The sequence below is a fragment of the Sinocyclocheilus anshuiensis genome, unplaced genomic scaffold (genome assembly GCF_001515605.1).
Source record: "Sinocyclocheilus anshuiensis isolate Anshui unplaced genomic scaffold, SAMN03320099.WGS_v1.1 scaffold315, whole genome shotgun sequence".
Taxonomy (NCBI): Eukaryota; Metazoa; Chordata; class Actinopteri; order Cypriniformes; family Cyprinidae; genus Sinocyclocheilus; species Sinocyclocheilus anshuiensis.
The window spans coordinates 288,756-304,902 of record NW_015548210.1 but is presented as its reverse complement, the minus strand read 5'-3'; the positions used below and the strand labels follow the sequence as shown (position 1 = coordinate 304,902).

At 33.1% G+C, this 16,147-nt stretch overlaps 1 protein-coding gene across 1 annotated transcript in view; it reads left to right on the top strand.

The window, feature by feature from the left end:
* The first annotated feature begins 7,258 nt into the window (after positions 1–7,258).
* The window catches only part of LOC107653721 (Down syndrome cell adhesion molecule homolog), a 99,548-nt gene continuing 90,659 nt past the window's right edge, over positions 7,259–16,147 (top strand). Inside the window, exon 1 of the mRNA XM_016440519.1 lies at positions 7,259–7,785. Coding sequence (XP_016296005.1) covers positions 7,743–7,785 — 43 coding nt within the window. The 5' untranslated portion in view covers positions 7,259–7,742. The remainder of the gene's footprint in view (positions 7,786–16,147) is intronic.

The window sequence follows — 16,147 nt, the reverse complement described above, 5'->3', positions numbered from 1 at the left end:
AATAGTTGTATCTCGGCCAAATATTGTCCTATCCTAACAAACCATACATCAATGGAAAGATTATTTATTCAGATTTAATTAGCTTATTTAATCTAAATTCACATCTTAAAATATTATGGCTGTTTACAACCTTTTTCTTATTTCTATTTTTTGTTTTATTTGTTTGTTTGTTTGTTTGATTTTCAATCAAACAAACGTCAAATCTTAAGTATTTTAAGGAAGAAAGTGAAACAGAAATCATTTTATATGTTACATAATTTGCTTTTGACCATGTTCTGAAATATGTATATTTTTATATATATATATATATATATATATATAGGTTATTACTAGCACATACCATTCAAAAGAACAGACCATAGCCATTATTTACAGCCAACTGAGCATGATTTCTTCTTTTTTTTGTTATTTTTTATTAATTTGAATAATGTCCATGACACTGAAATATTACCTAAAAAGTGAGGAATCCTGAAATATTTCCTGGACTGTTTTATACATTATTCTATAAAAAAAAAAGATACAATTTCCTTTAATTAAATTTAATAAAGGGGATAATTTTATAATCAGACCATAGCCATTATTTACAGCCAACTGAGCATGATTTCTTCTTTTTTTTGTTATTTTTTATTAATTTGAATAATGTCCATGACACTGAAATATTACCTAAAAAGTGAGGAATCCTGAAATATTTCCTGGACTGTTTTATACATTATTCTATAAAAAAAAAAGATACAATTTCCTTTAATTAAATTTAATAAAGGGGATAATTTTATAATTACATTTTATATGTTACATATAAATGTACTATATTTTTTATTATATTTTAATTAAATGTATATACTATAGAATTACGGAATATTATTTATAATATTTATTAAAGAATTCCACCACATTTGAAAAAAGTCTAACTTTTCAGAATCCTGAAATGTGTTTCTGGACTATTTTTTATTCTTTTAAAATCAACCTCTGCAACATGTTCCACAACTTTAAATATTTAAGCTGTTTGCTACCTTTTTCTTTTTTCACTTGCTGTTTTATTTATTGTTTTATTATTAATAATATTAGTATTTTACATTTACATTTCAGTGTTTTATTTGCTAAATGTCATTTGAAATAGTAGTGGAAATGTAGAGTCTGAGGCACAAAATGAAATTGTAGTTGCAATGACGTATTATGATGCTATTTAATGCCTCTTTCATTCAATGGCTCCTTTCATTCTTTCTCTCTCTGTCTCTGTCTCTCCTCCAGTGCCCTGTTTTATTGCATTGCGCCTGTAGAGACCTGCTGGGCGTGGATCGGTGTGGACAGCCAATAGTAGGCCGGCAGGCGGGTGGCGGTCAGTGGCCAATGAGGCAGGGTGGGGTTACTGTGTCATAATCACAATAAAGGAAAGGGTCAGCACTTCTTTATTCACACATACCCAAAATCATCATACAAATTTCAATAATTATAAACCTGCAGAAAGACAGACCTTTTTCGCATTTACCTTTGAACAGAGATCAGAAGAGATGCATTATACAGATCAAAGTGGTTTTATTCAGCGCTGCACTGGAGGATGACATCTGAATGAAGACGCTGCTGCACTGAGCATTCAATATATGTGATCAATACATGGATTCCCAACAGCAGGTCATTAAGACTGTTCAGCCCAATCAAGCGCTTATTCTCCTGTGTGGGAGAGATTCGTCGTTTCATTTAGCTCCCAGTGATTCATGGGAGTTACCTTATTAGGCAGGATCTGTCCTGTAAAACGAGCTCATTCACATGAGCACTCGGCTGCTGGTATTAATGAAATCAAACAGACGTCAAATCTTAAGCGTTTGTGACAAGAAAGTGGAAGAGAAGTCATTTTGTGTGTTACGTATTCTGTTTGATCATATTCTGGTGTCGGAAAGCCGGTGATAAGATGATATTGGTTATTACGAGTATATAACATTCAAAACTACAGACTGCAGCCATTATTTACAGTCGTCTGTGGTTGGTTTTTTTTCTTGTCTTTATTCAGGAGACATGTAATCTCATTCAAATTAAATGTCTGCGATGCTAATTTTTTCTTAAATGTGTAACTGACTATTGAATTTTTTACTTTATTCTGAATTTTTCATTTAATCTTTATTATTTTTATTTAGTATATTGTGTATTTTTTTTATTTAAAATGTACATTTTAAAATGAAATTTTAATAAAAATATTTAATTTAATTTAATAATTTAATTTAATTAAAAACAAACATTATATTATATTAAATTAAATATAAACTGTAGAATATTATTGCAAATTATATATATATATATATATATATATATATATAGTAATTTAAAGAGTACCTTATTCTATAAATGTAATATTTAATTTAATGTAATGTAATTTTTAATTTAATTTTGTATTTAAATTTAATTTACAGTATGTAGAACTACAGAATGTTATCGATAATAAGTAGTAAAATATAGAATTTGTGTAACTGAGAATTGAATTTGTAACTTAAATGTTTTAATTTCATTTAAATTCTTTTATGTAGTATAATGTTAATTTTTTAAATTTTAAATGTAATTTTTGTGAAATGTAATTTATGAAGAGATAAAAATTAAGAAAAAATATTTATTTGAATAATTTAATTAGAATTTTCATTAGAATTTTGCTGCATGATGTCTGCAGTTTCTCACAGCCAGGAAATATTAAAACATCTAGAGATCCATATTGCCTAAAAGGTATTGCTTTTAATGATCATTTACAATCAACATGAAAACAGAGGAACTAAGGTACAAAACAGTCTACGAAAGTAAACCGCATGCAAACATCATTCCGAATCCCTCCTGACTACTGCCTGTCCTGCTCATAATTAGCTGTTCTGTTTTATCCATTCCCTGAGGTTCTCTCCCATCCTCTAGGCTGGAGTCACTCCGAGAGAGCGAACCGCAGGAGACGTGTCCATGGGCAACGCCTATCCGTGGACACAACATCCTCGGCGTGCCTGGTGCACATGACTCACCCCCTGAGAAACAACAGCGAGAGCCGCCCTGATATCTGCTCTGTGATAGCAGCCAACGCGACTCCCCTCAGCTAGACCTGCCGCACCATCCGCGGCTGTCTCGCGTGGGCTGTGCGAACCCAGCGCCAACATTGTTATTGGCTCCAAAAGCAAAGGAAACCGTGGCTTTTTCTGTGTTTGGCGTCTCGTGACATCAGCCTGTCTGCTCTGTGAATCAATGGCTGCTTCAGACAAGCTTACGGTGCATGTGGAAGCTCAGTTATGCTGCAGTGAAGCGGCTCATGCATGGAGAGGATCAGATTGAATGTTGCAGACCAGCCATTAATGTGACAAACACGTCTTAAAAGGAAAAATGAGACGGGACTGTGTGTATAGAAAGGGAATCCTGGGAAAAAATGGTCTGTAATTCAGTAAATGATGCAGAGGTTGTGCTGGGCGGTGGGTGGAGGGAATGTAATGAGTTGTGCAGCTCACGTGAAGACAGCCGTGGAAAAAACACTACCGGACACGGTGAACGGAAACAATACGGGCGCCTTAAGAATCACAGGGCTATTTGAGAAGAGATTGATTCCTAAAATGCGAACCATCCCAGATTCTCATCTTTATTTGCCAGCGGAATTTGTATTTCATGCCGCCTGTTGAGTTAATCATAACAGCAGACTTTCTAGTAAGTTGCGTGTGTGGAGGGGATTTGTGTAAATGTATGAGGATAAGCGAGCGTGTTGCGGTGGCTGAGTCTAATGATGTGCTGTGGTTTTGGCAGTGACGAGTGACAGCTCCTGTATTCTGCAGCATGCACAGATCTGTGCTGAATCTGAACACCACTGGCAGAGCCTGCGCAGGCAAGAAAAAGAGCCATTTGTCTACAAATCGCACTGGAGATGGAAGATCAGTGGATAAAGGAAAAATAAAAATGCTTTTGTAATATTAGAATTTACTGTAAAGAGGAAAGAGAGCATGTGATAAGGCAGATGCAAAACTAACACAGCCATTGATGAAAGTTTGCCTGGGCCAATGGTTCATTATGGTTTTATTGGACATTAAAATTGTTTGCTGTGATATTCCAATCAGAATAAAACATTTCAGACAGACTGAATAATAAGTAATGTAATGAAAAATTATATGTATCATATTAAATTATATGTAATTTATATATCTTAAATTAATTTAAGATAATTTATCATGTTATACTGTGTGTGTGTGTATATGTATATTAGTGCTGTCAATCAAATTTTTTTTTTAACTTATTCGCACATTTTTCCTGAAATTAGTCGCGATTAATCGTCTTTTTTGTAACTTTGTGACTTAACTGACGACATAACTGCGACATTGCATACTCGTCGTTTCATTTGGGTTTGGATATGATACAGTGCTTTGTGCACTTTGTGCATGCAATTCAAGCGCACGTGCTACAAGCACTGTAAAAAACGGTTCCTGTGTTCCCATGTTCAAGTGTTACTTTTAATAGTTTAAGAACAGGAAATATATATATATATATATGTATATGTATATATATATACACACACACACACAGTATATGTATGTATATATATATATGTGATTTGTCATCATGTTTGTGTGCGTGTATATATGTATATATATAAATACATATATTACTTAAAATATTATTATTACTATTAATTTACTAATCATTACTAATCAATACATTAAAATATCACATTAGTTTATTTATTTTTAATATAATATTAACATTAGTATCATTACTACTATACTTATATATTATATACACACACATACTGTATTAGTATCATTATTAATGGTCTTCTTAATAATAATACTAATAAGTAATTCACATTTTTATTTCTTTATTTTTAATTGCACATGGTTTAAAAACATCAACTTTATTCTGTTGTTAAACTTATTGGAAACGTTTTTTTAAAAATGAAAACTAAAAAATGCTGTCTATAAGCATCATTCTAGACCGCTGCATACAAATATTATCAGGTTTAACGTTGTTGCACAAACGAGCACAAAATAGGTGACGTATTACTAAAGAACATGCATAAAACAGAATTAAAACGCATGCAAACATCATCCTAAATCCCTGAGAGTGCTGATATGTTTCCTGGATTAAAAATTATAATAACATTATGTTTTAAAATAGAAAGTAATATCACTTTTGTGTATTTTGTTTATTTATTTTTAATAGAATATAGATACCAATGGTTCAGAAACATCAAGTATACTCTGTTATTATTAGACATAACATAGGCTACTCAAATCTAATTAAAGGTTAATGTTTTTTCATGAAAACGCAATGGGTCGGCCCAACGCCTCACTGCGCAGGAGGCAAATGCTCTGATTTGTCGAGGTCAATTAATGAAGCCAGCTTAAGAAACAAACAAAAAAAAACCTCACACGCCCTCGGGGGTCCTGAATCCTAACACAAACCACATTAAATGACATCAATTCATGTCCACCAATTAAGATCATTTAGAGGAAGTTGTCATACACAACTGTGATGTTACTGTTACCTTCATTCCATGCTGTTTATTGTTCACTTTAAACACGCATGGTGTGCAATTTCTAATGAATCGATGGCAAATAAGGATGAAATAAGGAAAAATTGCTTTAAAAATCTAATTTAAACCATACTTGTTTCGTGTTACAGTCAAGTTCACTCTTAAAAATAAAGGTGCTTCACGATGCCATAGAAGAACCTTTTTGTCTAAATGGTTCCATAAAGAACCTTTAACATCTGAAGAACCTTTCTGTTTCACAAAAGGTTCTTTGTGGCGAAAGAAGGTTCTTCAGATTACAAAAAGGTAAGAAAGAGATGGTTCTTTAAAGAACCTTTGACTGAATGGTTCTTTGTGGAACCAAAAATGGTTCTTCTATGGCATCGCTTGAAGAACCTTTTGAAGCACCTTTATTTTTAAGAGTGTTGGTTTCATTCCTTTTTGAAAAAAGCTCATACCATTTAAATGGTTAAAAATGTTCAGTGGTGTAACTATCAAGTAAAAATAAAATACAAAAATATATATTTTTTTGCACTGTGAAAACACGCGAGTTAACGTACTGTAATAAATTTTTCCAAACATGTTTTACACTCTTAAAAATAAAGGTGCTTAAAAGGTTCTTCACAGCGATGCCATAGAAGAACCATTTTTGGTTCCACAAAGAACCATTCAGTCAAAGGTTTTTTAAAGAACCATCTCTTTCTTACCTTTTTGTAATCTGAAGAACCTTCTTTCGCCACAAAGAACCTTTTGTGAAACAGAAAGGTTCTTCAGATGTTAAAGGTTCTTTATGGAACCATTTAGACAAAAAGGTTCTTCTATGGCATCGTGAAGCACCTTTATTTTTAAGAGTGTAATTCCTTGTTATAATTAATGAGGTTTTGTTTGAGTCATCATTATCAAGTTACAAAGAGTTACTCAATTTTACTTGTACAAAACACACACCGTAAAAAATTTTTTTTTTTTGTAAATAAAACAAATGAAGATTTCAGATGCAAAAGCCTCTAAGTGCCATTTGAAATTTTCTTCTAAAATGAGCATTTTTATCAGACTCCGATATGTGGGTTCAGTAATTTCACTTTAATGGATATGAATATGTTTTTTCATTGCTATTAAAGTGAAATAGGAGCCTGAGAAAAATGATAGAAGAAAATTTCAGACGGCACTTAGAGGCTTTTGCATCTGAACTCTTCAAATATTATTGGAGTATGTTTAGAAGAAAAGCTATTTCAGTCTTCAAATTTTCAGCGCTGAACTGCTGTTTCTTTGTAATTACTGATTACATTTACTAGCAGTTTCTTGGTTAAAATAATTGCTATACCATTTTTTTTAGAGTAACTATTCATTAAAAAAGTCTAATTATTTGATATTAACGACTATTTAACGATATAATAGTGTCATGAGTGTCTAAAGCAGTCCTTTCTTTTGTCACATGATGACAGATTCCAGATTTCCAAATAGTTACACCACCTAGACCTTTTTACTTGCCAAAAATTTATTTAAAAATCACGTTTGTATGGTTTGCGTTTTTAACTCGAAAATAAACATGAGCATGAGTGCCCCTAATATGTTGCATATGACGATGCTTAACGATCACATGGTTTCTAAGAGTTTCTTTTGGTGCGCTTGGACTCTCTCTTTAAGAGCAGCACCCCTGCACCTTTAAGGCTGCAGAGGAGAGAGAGAGAGAGAGAGAGGGAGAGAGAATGAGAGGGGGGTGTTGTGTTGTGTGATGCTCTGGTGCTGATGCTGAGCTCTGGAGTGATCAGTGCAGCAGGGGAAGATGCGTGTGCTTGCTGACTGCTGGACGGTGCGAGGTGGTGAAGAGGGATGTTGCTCTGAGTACAGCTAACAGCCATCATCTCGATCCATTTACGCGCTGGAGTTTCAGAGCTTTTTCTTTTTCCTTTCTTTTTTTCGTTCTTTTGCTTTCTTTTCCGTAAAAGTTTCCGCTATGATTTCGACTCATTAATAATTGAGTGGATTTACTTTCCCGCGGTTTTATCCCTCGTACGCGGCTACACCTGTGCGCAGTGCCCTCAGTAAGCGTGCGCTCTTACTCCGCATCGCACCTGCCCGCCGCTCGCTCACCGTGTCGCGCCACAGCTGGATCTCAGCTTGGAGACAATCAGCCCCGGAGCGCACGCTTCATATGCATCCCTTCCGCTGGAACTACTAAGTACAGATATCCATATTCCTGCGCAACGGCTGTTTCTGGAGGAAGTGTGCAGTGGGCAAAGAAAAATCTTAGTTTGGAGATTGAAAGGAGCGGGGCATGTGGATATTGGCCATCATCTTTTTCCAGTGCATTTTGAATGGTGAGTAGTGTTTTGTTTGATTATTTTTACTATTATTATGCAGGCTGTAACTTCATGGAAATTAATTAACAGTGCAATGCATTTACGCATGCTTGAAAAATAATGCATTGTGGTCCATTTGAATTTGTCTCACACCACCTTTAGTGTATAAGGTTTACAAATATAATTTTTGTGCATGTATCATGCATTCAATGCATGCAATTTCCCCCCAACAGTTCATTATAAATATTGCATATTCATTTCAGCAAGTAATTCAGAAGGCAGACTCCTTAATAAGCATTCAAATCGTCTGTTTTATGATTAGTCACTTTATTACATTTCCCAGCTCATAATACTAAACAAAATTGCATGCATCATTATGCAAACAGTGCATCAGGAATGTCAAAAATATGAATCTGGACCAAATGTGATTTGATGTGACAAATTTTGTTGCTTTTATTCCTTTTATTACGACCTTGGACAAATTTCTATATTAAGCGTTAGAATAACAAATTGATCTGCTGATATACTTTTTAAAAAAATGCACAACATTTTTGAAAATTAAAGTAATAAAGCAGCTTTATGAATTAAAAAAGGGCACCAAAAACCTTGAAAATTAGCTTAAAAACACACAAAGAAAAAGAAAGAAATTAAAATGTGTTGTATTGTGGCATAGTGACACAGCCGCCATGTTTCACGAAGAAGCACTGAAGCATTGAATAAAAAAAATAACTCGCAGTCACTCAATTGGCACTTTACTGAATGCTTTCACTGTGACCTTTTCACAAAACATTTATTCAAACATTTTTTCCCCGTGTGGGTGTCCAAAGCATATTGACCTCTAAAAAAAAAAAAAATCTACCGCAAATGCTCGACAGGAGGCGAGTGTGTTGATGGCTTTAAAATGGAGAGACAGCGAGTGGGTGCTGGTTGCTGGGCTAAATCAGGATGGGTGTGTTTGTGGTGGAATAGAGAGAGTGAGAGGGGGGTATAAGGGGAAGCGAGAAGAAAATGGGCCATTTAGGTGGTTTTAACAGAGTAACACTGTGGGACGTTAATATCAGACCCAGGTCACTCCAACGTAGACTGACCGCCGATGGCAGATGCGTTTTGATAGGATGCACAAAAATAAGGGGACACGGCGATGCTTTAGCACAAAGGGTGTTGGAGAGCAGCACAAGGAGCTCCGCGATGATCTTTTCCCAAGCTTTGTCAGTTTTTTCCGCAAGGCATAAATTGACACTGTCGTTTAACCACAATTAATGGCGTATTGATGAAATTGATTATCATTTCAGAGGGATTTGGGTTTTAGCCGATTGAGCGCTGCATGTCTAGCCAACTGTGTTCAAATGAGCATTTCTAAAAAGCATTTTAAGTGTTTCTCTTTGAATCAATACGGTCCCATTTGTGCCGCTGTGTTCTGGCCGTGTGTATGTGGGTCTCTGAGGCTCCATTGATCAGCGTTCTGATGCAGTGCCGCTGCATGAGCCTCTCTCTCTCTCTCTCTCTCTCTCTCTCTCTCTCTCTCTCGCTCTCTCTCTGGCCAGTGTAGCATGTTTCTTGCGGGTGTGTGTGTGGGGGGGGAGAGAGAGAGAGAGAGGAAAAGAAGCCATACAAAATGAGCGTTTCATGATTTGGTTAAGCTCACAGCCCAGTTCTCCGCTGGTCTCTATGGAAACCCCTGAAATGTATGTTGGCGCAGTGGCCTTGGAGCTTCCTGAACAGGTGACCCCAGAAGTGCTTCTGTAATGACTAGCTGTGGAAAACGTGGCGTGCTTGTTCGCGAAGCCGTTTGGGATTTTTATCTGGAAGGGACGGATAAATCAATTCCCTGGTTTCTTCAGTATCCCTTTTGAGATTTCCGATTTTTTTTTTCCTTTTCAGCTGTAGATGCACAATTAACAGAATAAATGTGTATCATTTTGTCCTAATAAAAGACATCTGCACCATTTTTCTAAGCTCAGCTCCCTGGTACAATGATATACTATTATAGTTTTTAATAATACTTTTATTTGTACATTTTCAGTTTTAATTTTAGTTAAACTTTTAGTCATTTTATTGTGTGTTTTTGTTAATATTTAGTACTTTTTGTTTTTTTACATGCCTGTGTATAGTTTTTCATTTGTAATTTAATTTGTAGTGCCATTTTAGCTTGTAGATGCACAATTAATACAATTATTTTGTATTATTTTTTCCTAATAACAAACATTTGCACCACTTTTTTAAGCTCTGCTCTCTGGTACAGTTTTATTTTAGTATCGGTGAGATATTAGTTTTGATTAGTATATTGAATAAATTTTTAGTTTCACATTTTCCTTTATCATTTTAATTTTGGTTAAAATTTTAGTCATTTTGTCATGTGTTTTTGTCATTTTTAGTAGTTTTTTATACATGCATGTTTAGATTTTATTCATTAGTATTTTATTTTTAGTGCAGATTCAGCTTGTAGATGCACAATTAAAACAATGAATTTGTATCATTTAGTCCTAATAATATTCACACTGTTTTTCTAATCTCATCTCCCTGATATAGTGTTATTTTAGTATCATTTTTGATACTATTATAGTTTTTATTAATATTTAGAATCAATTTTTGTATTTATATTTTCCATTTTAATTTTAGTTAAAGTTTCAGTCAATTTTGTTGTGCGTTTTGGTCATTTTTAGTAGTTTTTGTTTTTCATACATGTCTGTGTTATTCCTTTTTATTTTAGTCTAGTGCCATTGTAGCTTGTAGATGCACAATTAATTGAATTATTTTGTATTATTTAGTCCTAGTAACAAACATGTGCACCATTTTTCTAAACCCAGCTCCTTTAGTATTATTTAAATACTATTATAGTTTTTATTAATGTTGAATCCGTTTTTATTTTTACATTTTCTGTTTTCATTTTCATTTTAGTTGAATTTTAGTAATTTTGTTGTGTTTTTAGTAGTTTTTTTATACTTATGTATAGAGTTTTCATTCATTTTTATTCTAGCTATTTTAGCGCATCAAGTTAAACTGAATTAAAATGTCAAATGTTGCAAGTGTCTGAAATATTAAGCATGTTTTATTTTATGTCAGTTAACGTTTATTTCAAGTAACAATTTTTTTGAATGGTTTTATTTTAGTTCCAGTTTTAGTTAACTCTAATATCCCTGCCCTGATACTGAACAATGAATGTTTTTTGCATGCAAAATCATGCCGAGTTGTTTTCAATGGCTCTTGTGTTGGTGAATAGCACTCGAGACCGTGTGCATATTAACACACAAATGTAATTGGAACAACAGAAGCGTCCTTGCACAGACAGAGCGGAAAGTAGGTGCGATGTTGTTTTTGTAAACTGATGCTAGGGGCCAACTCTGACATACACTCAAATGGACACGGGTAAACAGCATGGCGTAGAGCAAAGTGTCCAATCAGCTGTCGCTTTCCATGAGATGCTTTTTAAGAGAGCTTTTAGCTGAGTCCGGATCAAACAGACAAAACTGTGTGGGCATATCCATTTGTTTTGCTCAACTGTACGCCTGGGTTTGAAGACCGCGTGCTGCACTGTGATGTGCTGGAGAGAAATCAAAGCCATGTTTGCAGTCCTGAAAGCAAAGCAAACTGGATATTGTTCTGTGAATCATTTGAGATGTTTTAATATCAGCTTTGATTCTGAACTCATTGTTTGTTTTTGAAAGCTCCTGAAATATGCATGAATGTTATGTTTAATGACAAACAACCATATGTTTTTGCTGTTTTTATATAATTATGGTTATTATAGGCCATTTCATTAGTATTGTTTTATGTTTTTTAATTAAATTGAAAATTAATCGTTACTACTTTATTTATAGAATTGTTTTTGCAGAAATTGTTATTTATTTATTTATTTGTTGTTTGTTTATTTATTTATTTTTGGCATACATAGTTTAATAGCTATCAAAATTAGGACTTATCATACATATATATCATATAAATTAGCAACAAATTAGCCCTTAACCTAAACTGCATTTTAAAGAGCATTTTTTAGGATCACTATTCACTTTATTGATGAATTTGAAATTGAAATTTCTAGAATTTAAATTTTACATTTAATTAAGATTTATTCTTGTGAGAAGTTTTTTTCTTCTAATTTTGTCCTCAGATAAATAAAACCTTTTGGATTTTAGATTTTTATTTTTTTTTAATTAAACAATATATGTACTTTATTTTTAATTTTGACGTTTATATCACTTAACAATTTTGGAACAACCTAGGAACAACTTTGTCTCTAATATATATATATATATATATATATACCTTGCCATAGATGATACAATAAGAAAAAAAATGTCTAGGATGTACTGTGAACAAATTTTCACTCAAAAAGTTGCTAGTAAATTTCGCAAATAAAACAAAGAATTGAACACATTGAATTAAACATGAAATTCTGAAGTAGAAAGACTAATATACATTGTATATTACATACTCCAATAATCTTAGTTTTATTCATAGCTTAATGATTTAAATGTAAATTAAATTAATTATTTAAAAGAATTTTCTTTTAGGTTAATTTTCCTATAATAAAACAAAGCAAAACAAAAAAAAATCCTTTGCAGTAAAAACAAGGATTAAAAAATATAAATAAATCATTATTTACTTTATTTATAGAATTGTTTTTGCAGAAATTGTTATTTATTTATTTATTTGTTGTTTGTTTATTTATTTATTTTTGGCATACATAGTTTAATAGCTATCAAAATTAGGACTTATCATACATATATATCATATAAATTAGCAACAAATTAGCCCTTAACCTAAACTGCATTTTAAAGAGCATTTTTTAGGGTCACTATTCATATGTTATATCTGTTTCGGTTTCATCTGTTTTGTACAAAAGCAGGTACAAATTTAATCTTGTTCTAGTTATAAAGTCAGTGGTTGGGAAGGTTAAATCTGTGCCACAGGAAAGCACATTGTGTATTAGAAATAGACATAAACAGATATGTGGTGTGAGTCAGACTCACTCACACACAGTAGCTCAACCCAGTAGCTCTGAGTGTATCAGTAATTCCAGGAGTCGTTTAGCATAATGGCATTTTGATGATCTGCTTGTACTAACTGTTTAGCCAGCAGTAAGGCTGATCAGTGTTCATATTTTCCATCAGCACAGCTTATTGTCAATCAGCAGGAAATATGCCTGACAGACGGCCCTGTGCTGGTGGCCGTAATGTGTATTTATTTCCTGCTTTGATGACTTGGCAGAAAAAGCACGTTCGTATTTTCCACTGATGAGGACTTTCAGTCCTCTTTTTTTTTTTTTAGTAAAGAAGCTTGATGACTTTAGCACAAACCTCTGCGTTCCTCCAGCCACTGTGAGCAGCTTAAACAGGGAGTTTTTCCTGTCAGTGCAGCAGTGGAGCTTTTTGGTCTGTTATTGTAAGAAATGAATGCTAGAGGTTGTTTTTGGTGAGTCTTGATCAGAGAATAGATGGATAGGAAGAGATGGATTCATGTGCTTCATGGATTTTGAGGTCTTGCATGCAGTGTTTACACCTGTCCTTATATATATATACTTTCTTAGAAGTCATTTCAGGAAAATATGTGAGAGCATAAAAATTAATTGATTTCAGATTTAAATTAAATTGATCTAATTAATAATTTATCTTAATTTACCTTTATTTATTAATATCTATCTATCTATCTATCTATCTATCTATCTATCTATCTATCTATCTATCTATCTATCTATCTATCTATCTATCTATCTATCTATCTATCTATCTATCTATCTATCTATCTATCTATCTATCTATCTATCTATCTATCTATCTATCTATCTATCTATCTATCTATCTATCTATCTATCTGTCTGTCTGTCTGTCTGTCATCTATATACATCTGAAATAAATCCAAAATATATATGTACATAATTGCTCAAATATAATATAATATTTGAAATACACACATAGTATATATATATGTGTGTGTGTGTGTGTGTGTGTGTGTGCGTATGTATATATATATATGTAATATGTAATATATACTATACTGTATATTAAATAATATAGATAAATATATAATATTTTAGATAATATCAGACATTATATTTTTCAGTGAGTCTTTAAGACAATTTAATACAACAATTTTGACATATAATGTTAGTTCCTAAATATTGATTTCTAAATCATGAATTAATTAATATATTTTCATATAAATCCAGATTTGAATATTGCCGAAATTACATATTACAGGCTATAGTGTTTGTAAATGTTATTTTTTGTTCTTTTTTCATGAACATTTTAAAATATAAAACAATAACATCACTGTCCAGTTAATGATTTCTATTGGATTTTCAGTCACTAAATAATATCTTATATTAGTGATATTTAATGATACTGGTTAATGTTAATTCAGGTAAATTAAGTCAAATGTCAAATGAAGCACATTTTAGGTTACTTGACAAAGTATTAATAAATGGTTAATAATATTTACAGCGAATGTGTAAAGCTTTATTTTTTTGCAGTCCAAATTAGTTGTTAACCGACATATTTTTAACCTAAATAAAAATAAACAAAATCATAATACACATTTGAAATTGCCTCCAATATTCATATTAGCGATCAACTAGGTTTTACAAATTACAGTAGTAAAATAAATTGAAATTAAATTACAATCTATAACCTAAGGTGGTTGTGGCCCTTACTGTATGATTCACTTCTGTAAAGAATTCAGGGAGAAAATGGGTTAAATCTGGTCCCCTCAGTCCTGGATATGTGATCCTTGATTTTTATCCACGAGTTAACAGGGTCTCTTTGATCACTGTCTGTGTGGCAGAGCAGACAAAAAAATTTGGCAGAATTTCAACAGCCAGAAATGTGTAACATTTACAGAGATCCCAGCAAATGTCTCATTAAAGCTGCTCTCGCCTCAGGTCTGTTCTGTTTCCATTGCATTCTCTATCGGCCCGTCCCCAGAAGTGATTATGCTAATTGCTGTTTGATCAGATGATTAAATTATAATTCGATTAATCCTGAGCACTAAATGCTCTGAATACATTTACATCTGCTTGGCTGCGTCAGAGTGCAGGGGCGCGAGCTTTTTTCCATGCAGCCAGTGAGGAGAGGAGACGAGCTGACCTGAGACTCACACCCAAATATTAGCACATGCACATGTTTGGAAGAGGGCAGGAACTGAGACACTGGGATACTGTAAGCTGTTTAACAAAACAAAACAAAACAAAACAATAAATAGTTATTAGTTATAGTAAAAAGTATTTAGACTAGTTGTGAACCAATGTATGCACATATCGATATATGTATAAATAAACTGTAAAAATGCTGAAATTATTTAAATAACATAATATGCTAATTACAAATATTTTTATTATTTTTGCCTGTCATTAATTCTTATCTGGTTATTTTCTTGGGCTCAATTTATTTTGGTTGTCCAAAATTACCTTTTCCTGTTATCTTATAGTGTGGAACTGATAATTACCCATCTTCGTTTTTTTTCACTGCCGATGCTCCCATGGGGAGATTTTACGAGGTGGCAAATTCGTAGGAATTCGTACAAAGAAACACACCTAACACCTACAGTTAGTTTGTTCGAATTAGCCACCTCGTAAATACGTATGAATTGGCCCTGAGATAGTGTTGTTATTTTAAGTAATGTAGACTGACATTTTTAGGGAACCAAAATGCTTCTTCTATGGCTACGTTTACATTACTGAGTTTTCGTTTTAAAACGCATAACGTGTCCGCCATCTAAATACTTTGGCATCTACCTATACATATCTATGGTTGTACCTACATGAATTGTCATGTGACGTGCGTTTTCGGGTAGTGTAGTGTGGATGGAGATCGTTTCTAAAACGCAGTGAAAACGCCAGTGTAGACAAGGATCGTTTTCATTTTAAAACATTGTTTTAAAACGAAAACTCGCTAGAGTAAACAGGGCCTATGGCATCACTACGAAAAGCCCTTTTAGAACCGTTATTTTCAAGAGTGTAGGGGGAAGGACATTCTAGAAGGGATTTGATTGGACAAATATCTGCGTAACGCAGGATGAGTCATCAACATTTTTGTGCTGTTTTCCCAATATGGAAAGACTTGTAGTATATATTATATAGATATATGAACACAGCTGGTGTAGAATGGACTTCGAAAGAGTGGACTTTTCATTTAGAAATTGCTAGTACAGTTACAAAGAAGTGGCAAGTAACACATTGAATTAATGTGAAATTTTGAAGTCGAAAGACTGAGGGGGCATTTACACGACACCGTTTTCAACTAAAAATGAAAAACGTTCTATGAATTCGCTGCTTCATTTACACAACATTTGAGTGCCTGAAAATGCAACTTTTTGAAAATGGGTTTCAAAGTGTATGTTTTTGAAAACAATGCCATTATCGTCTTTGTGTAAACTAAAGAAGCAT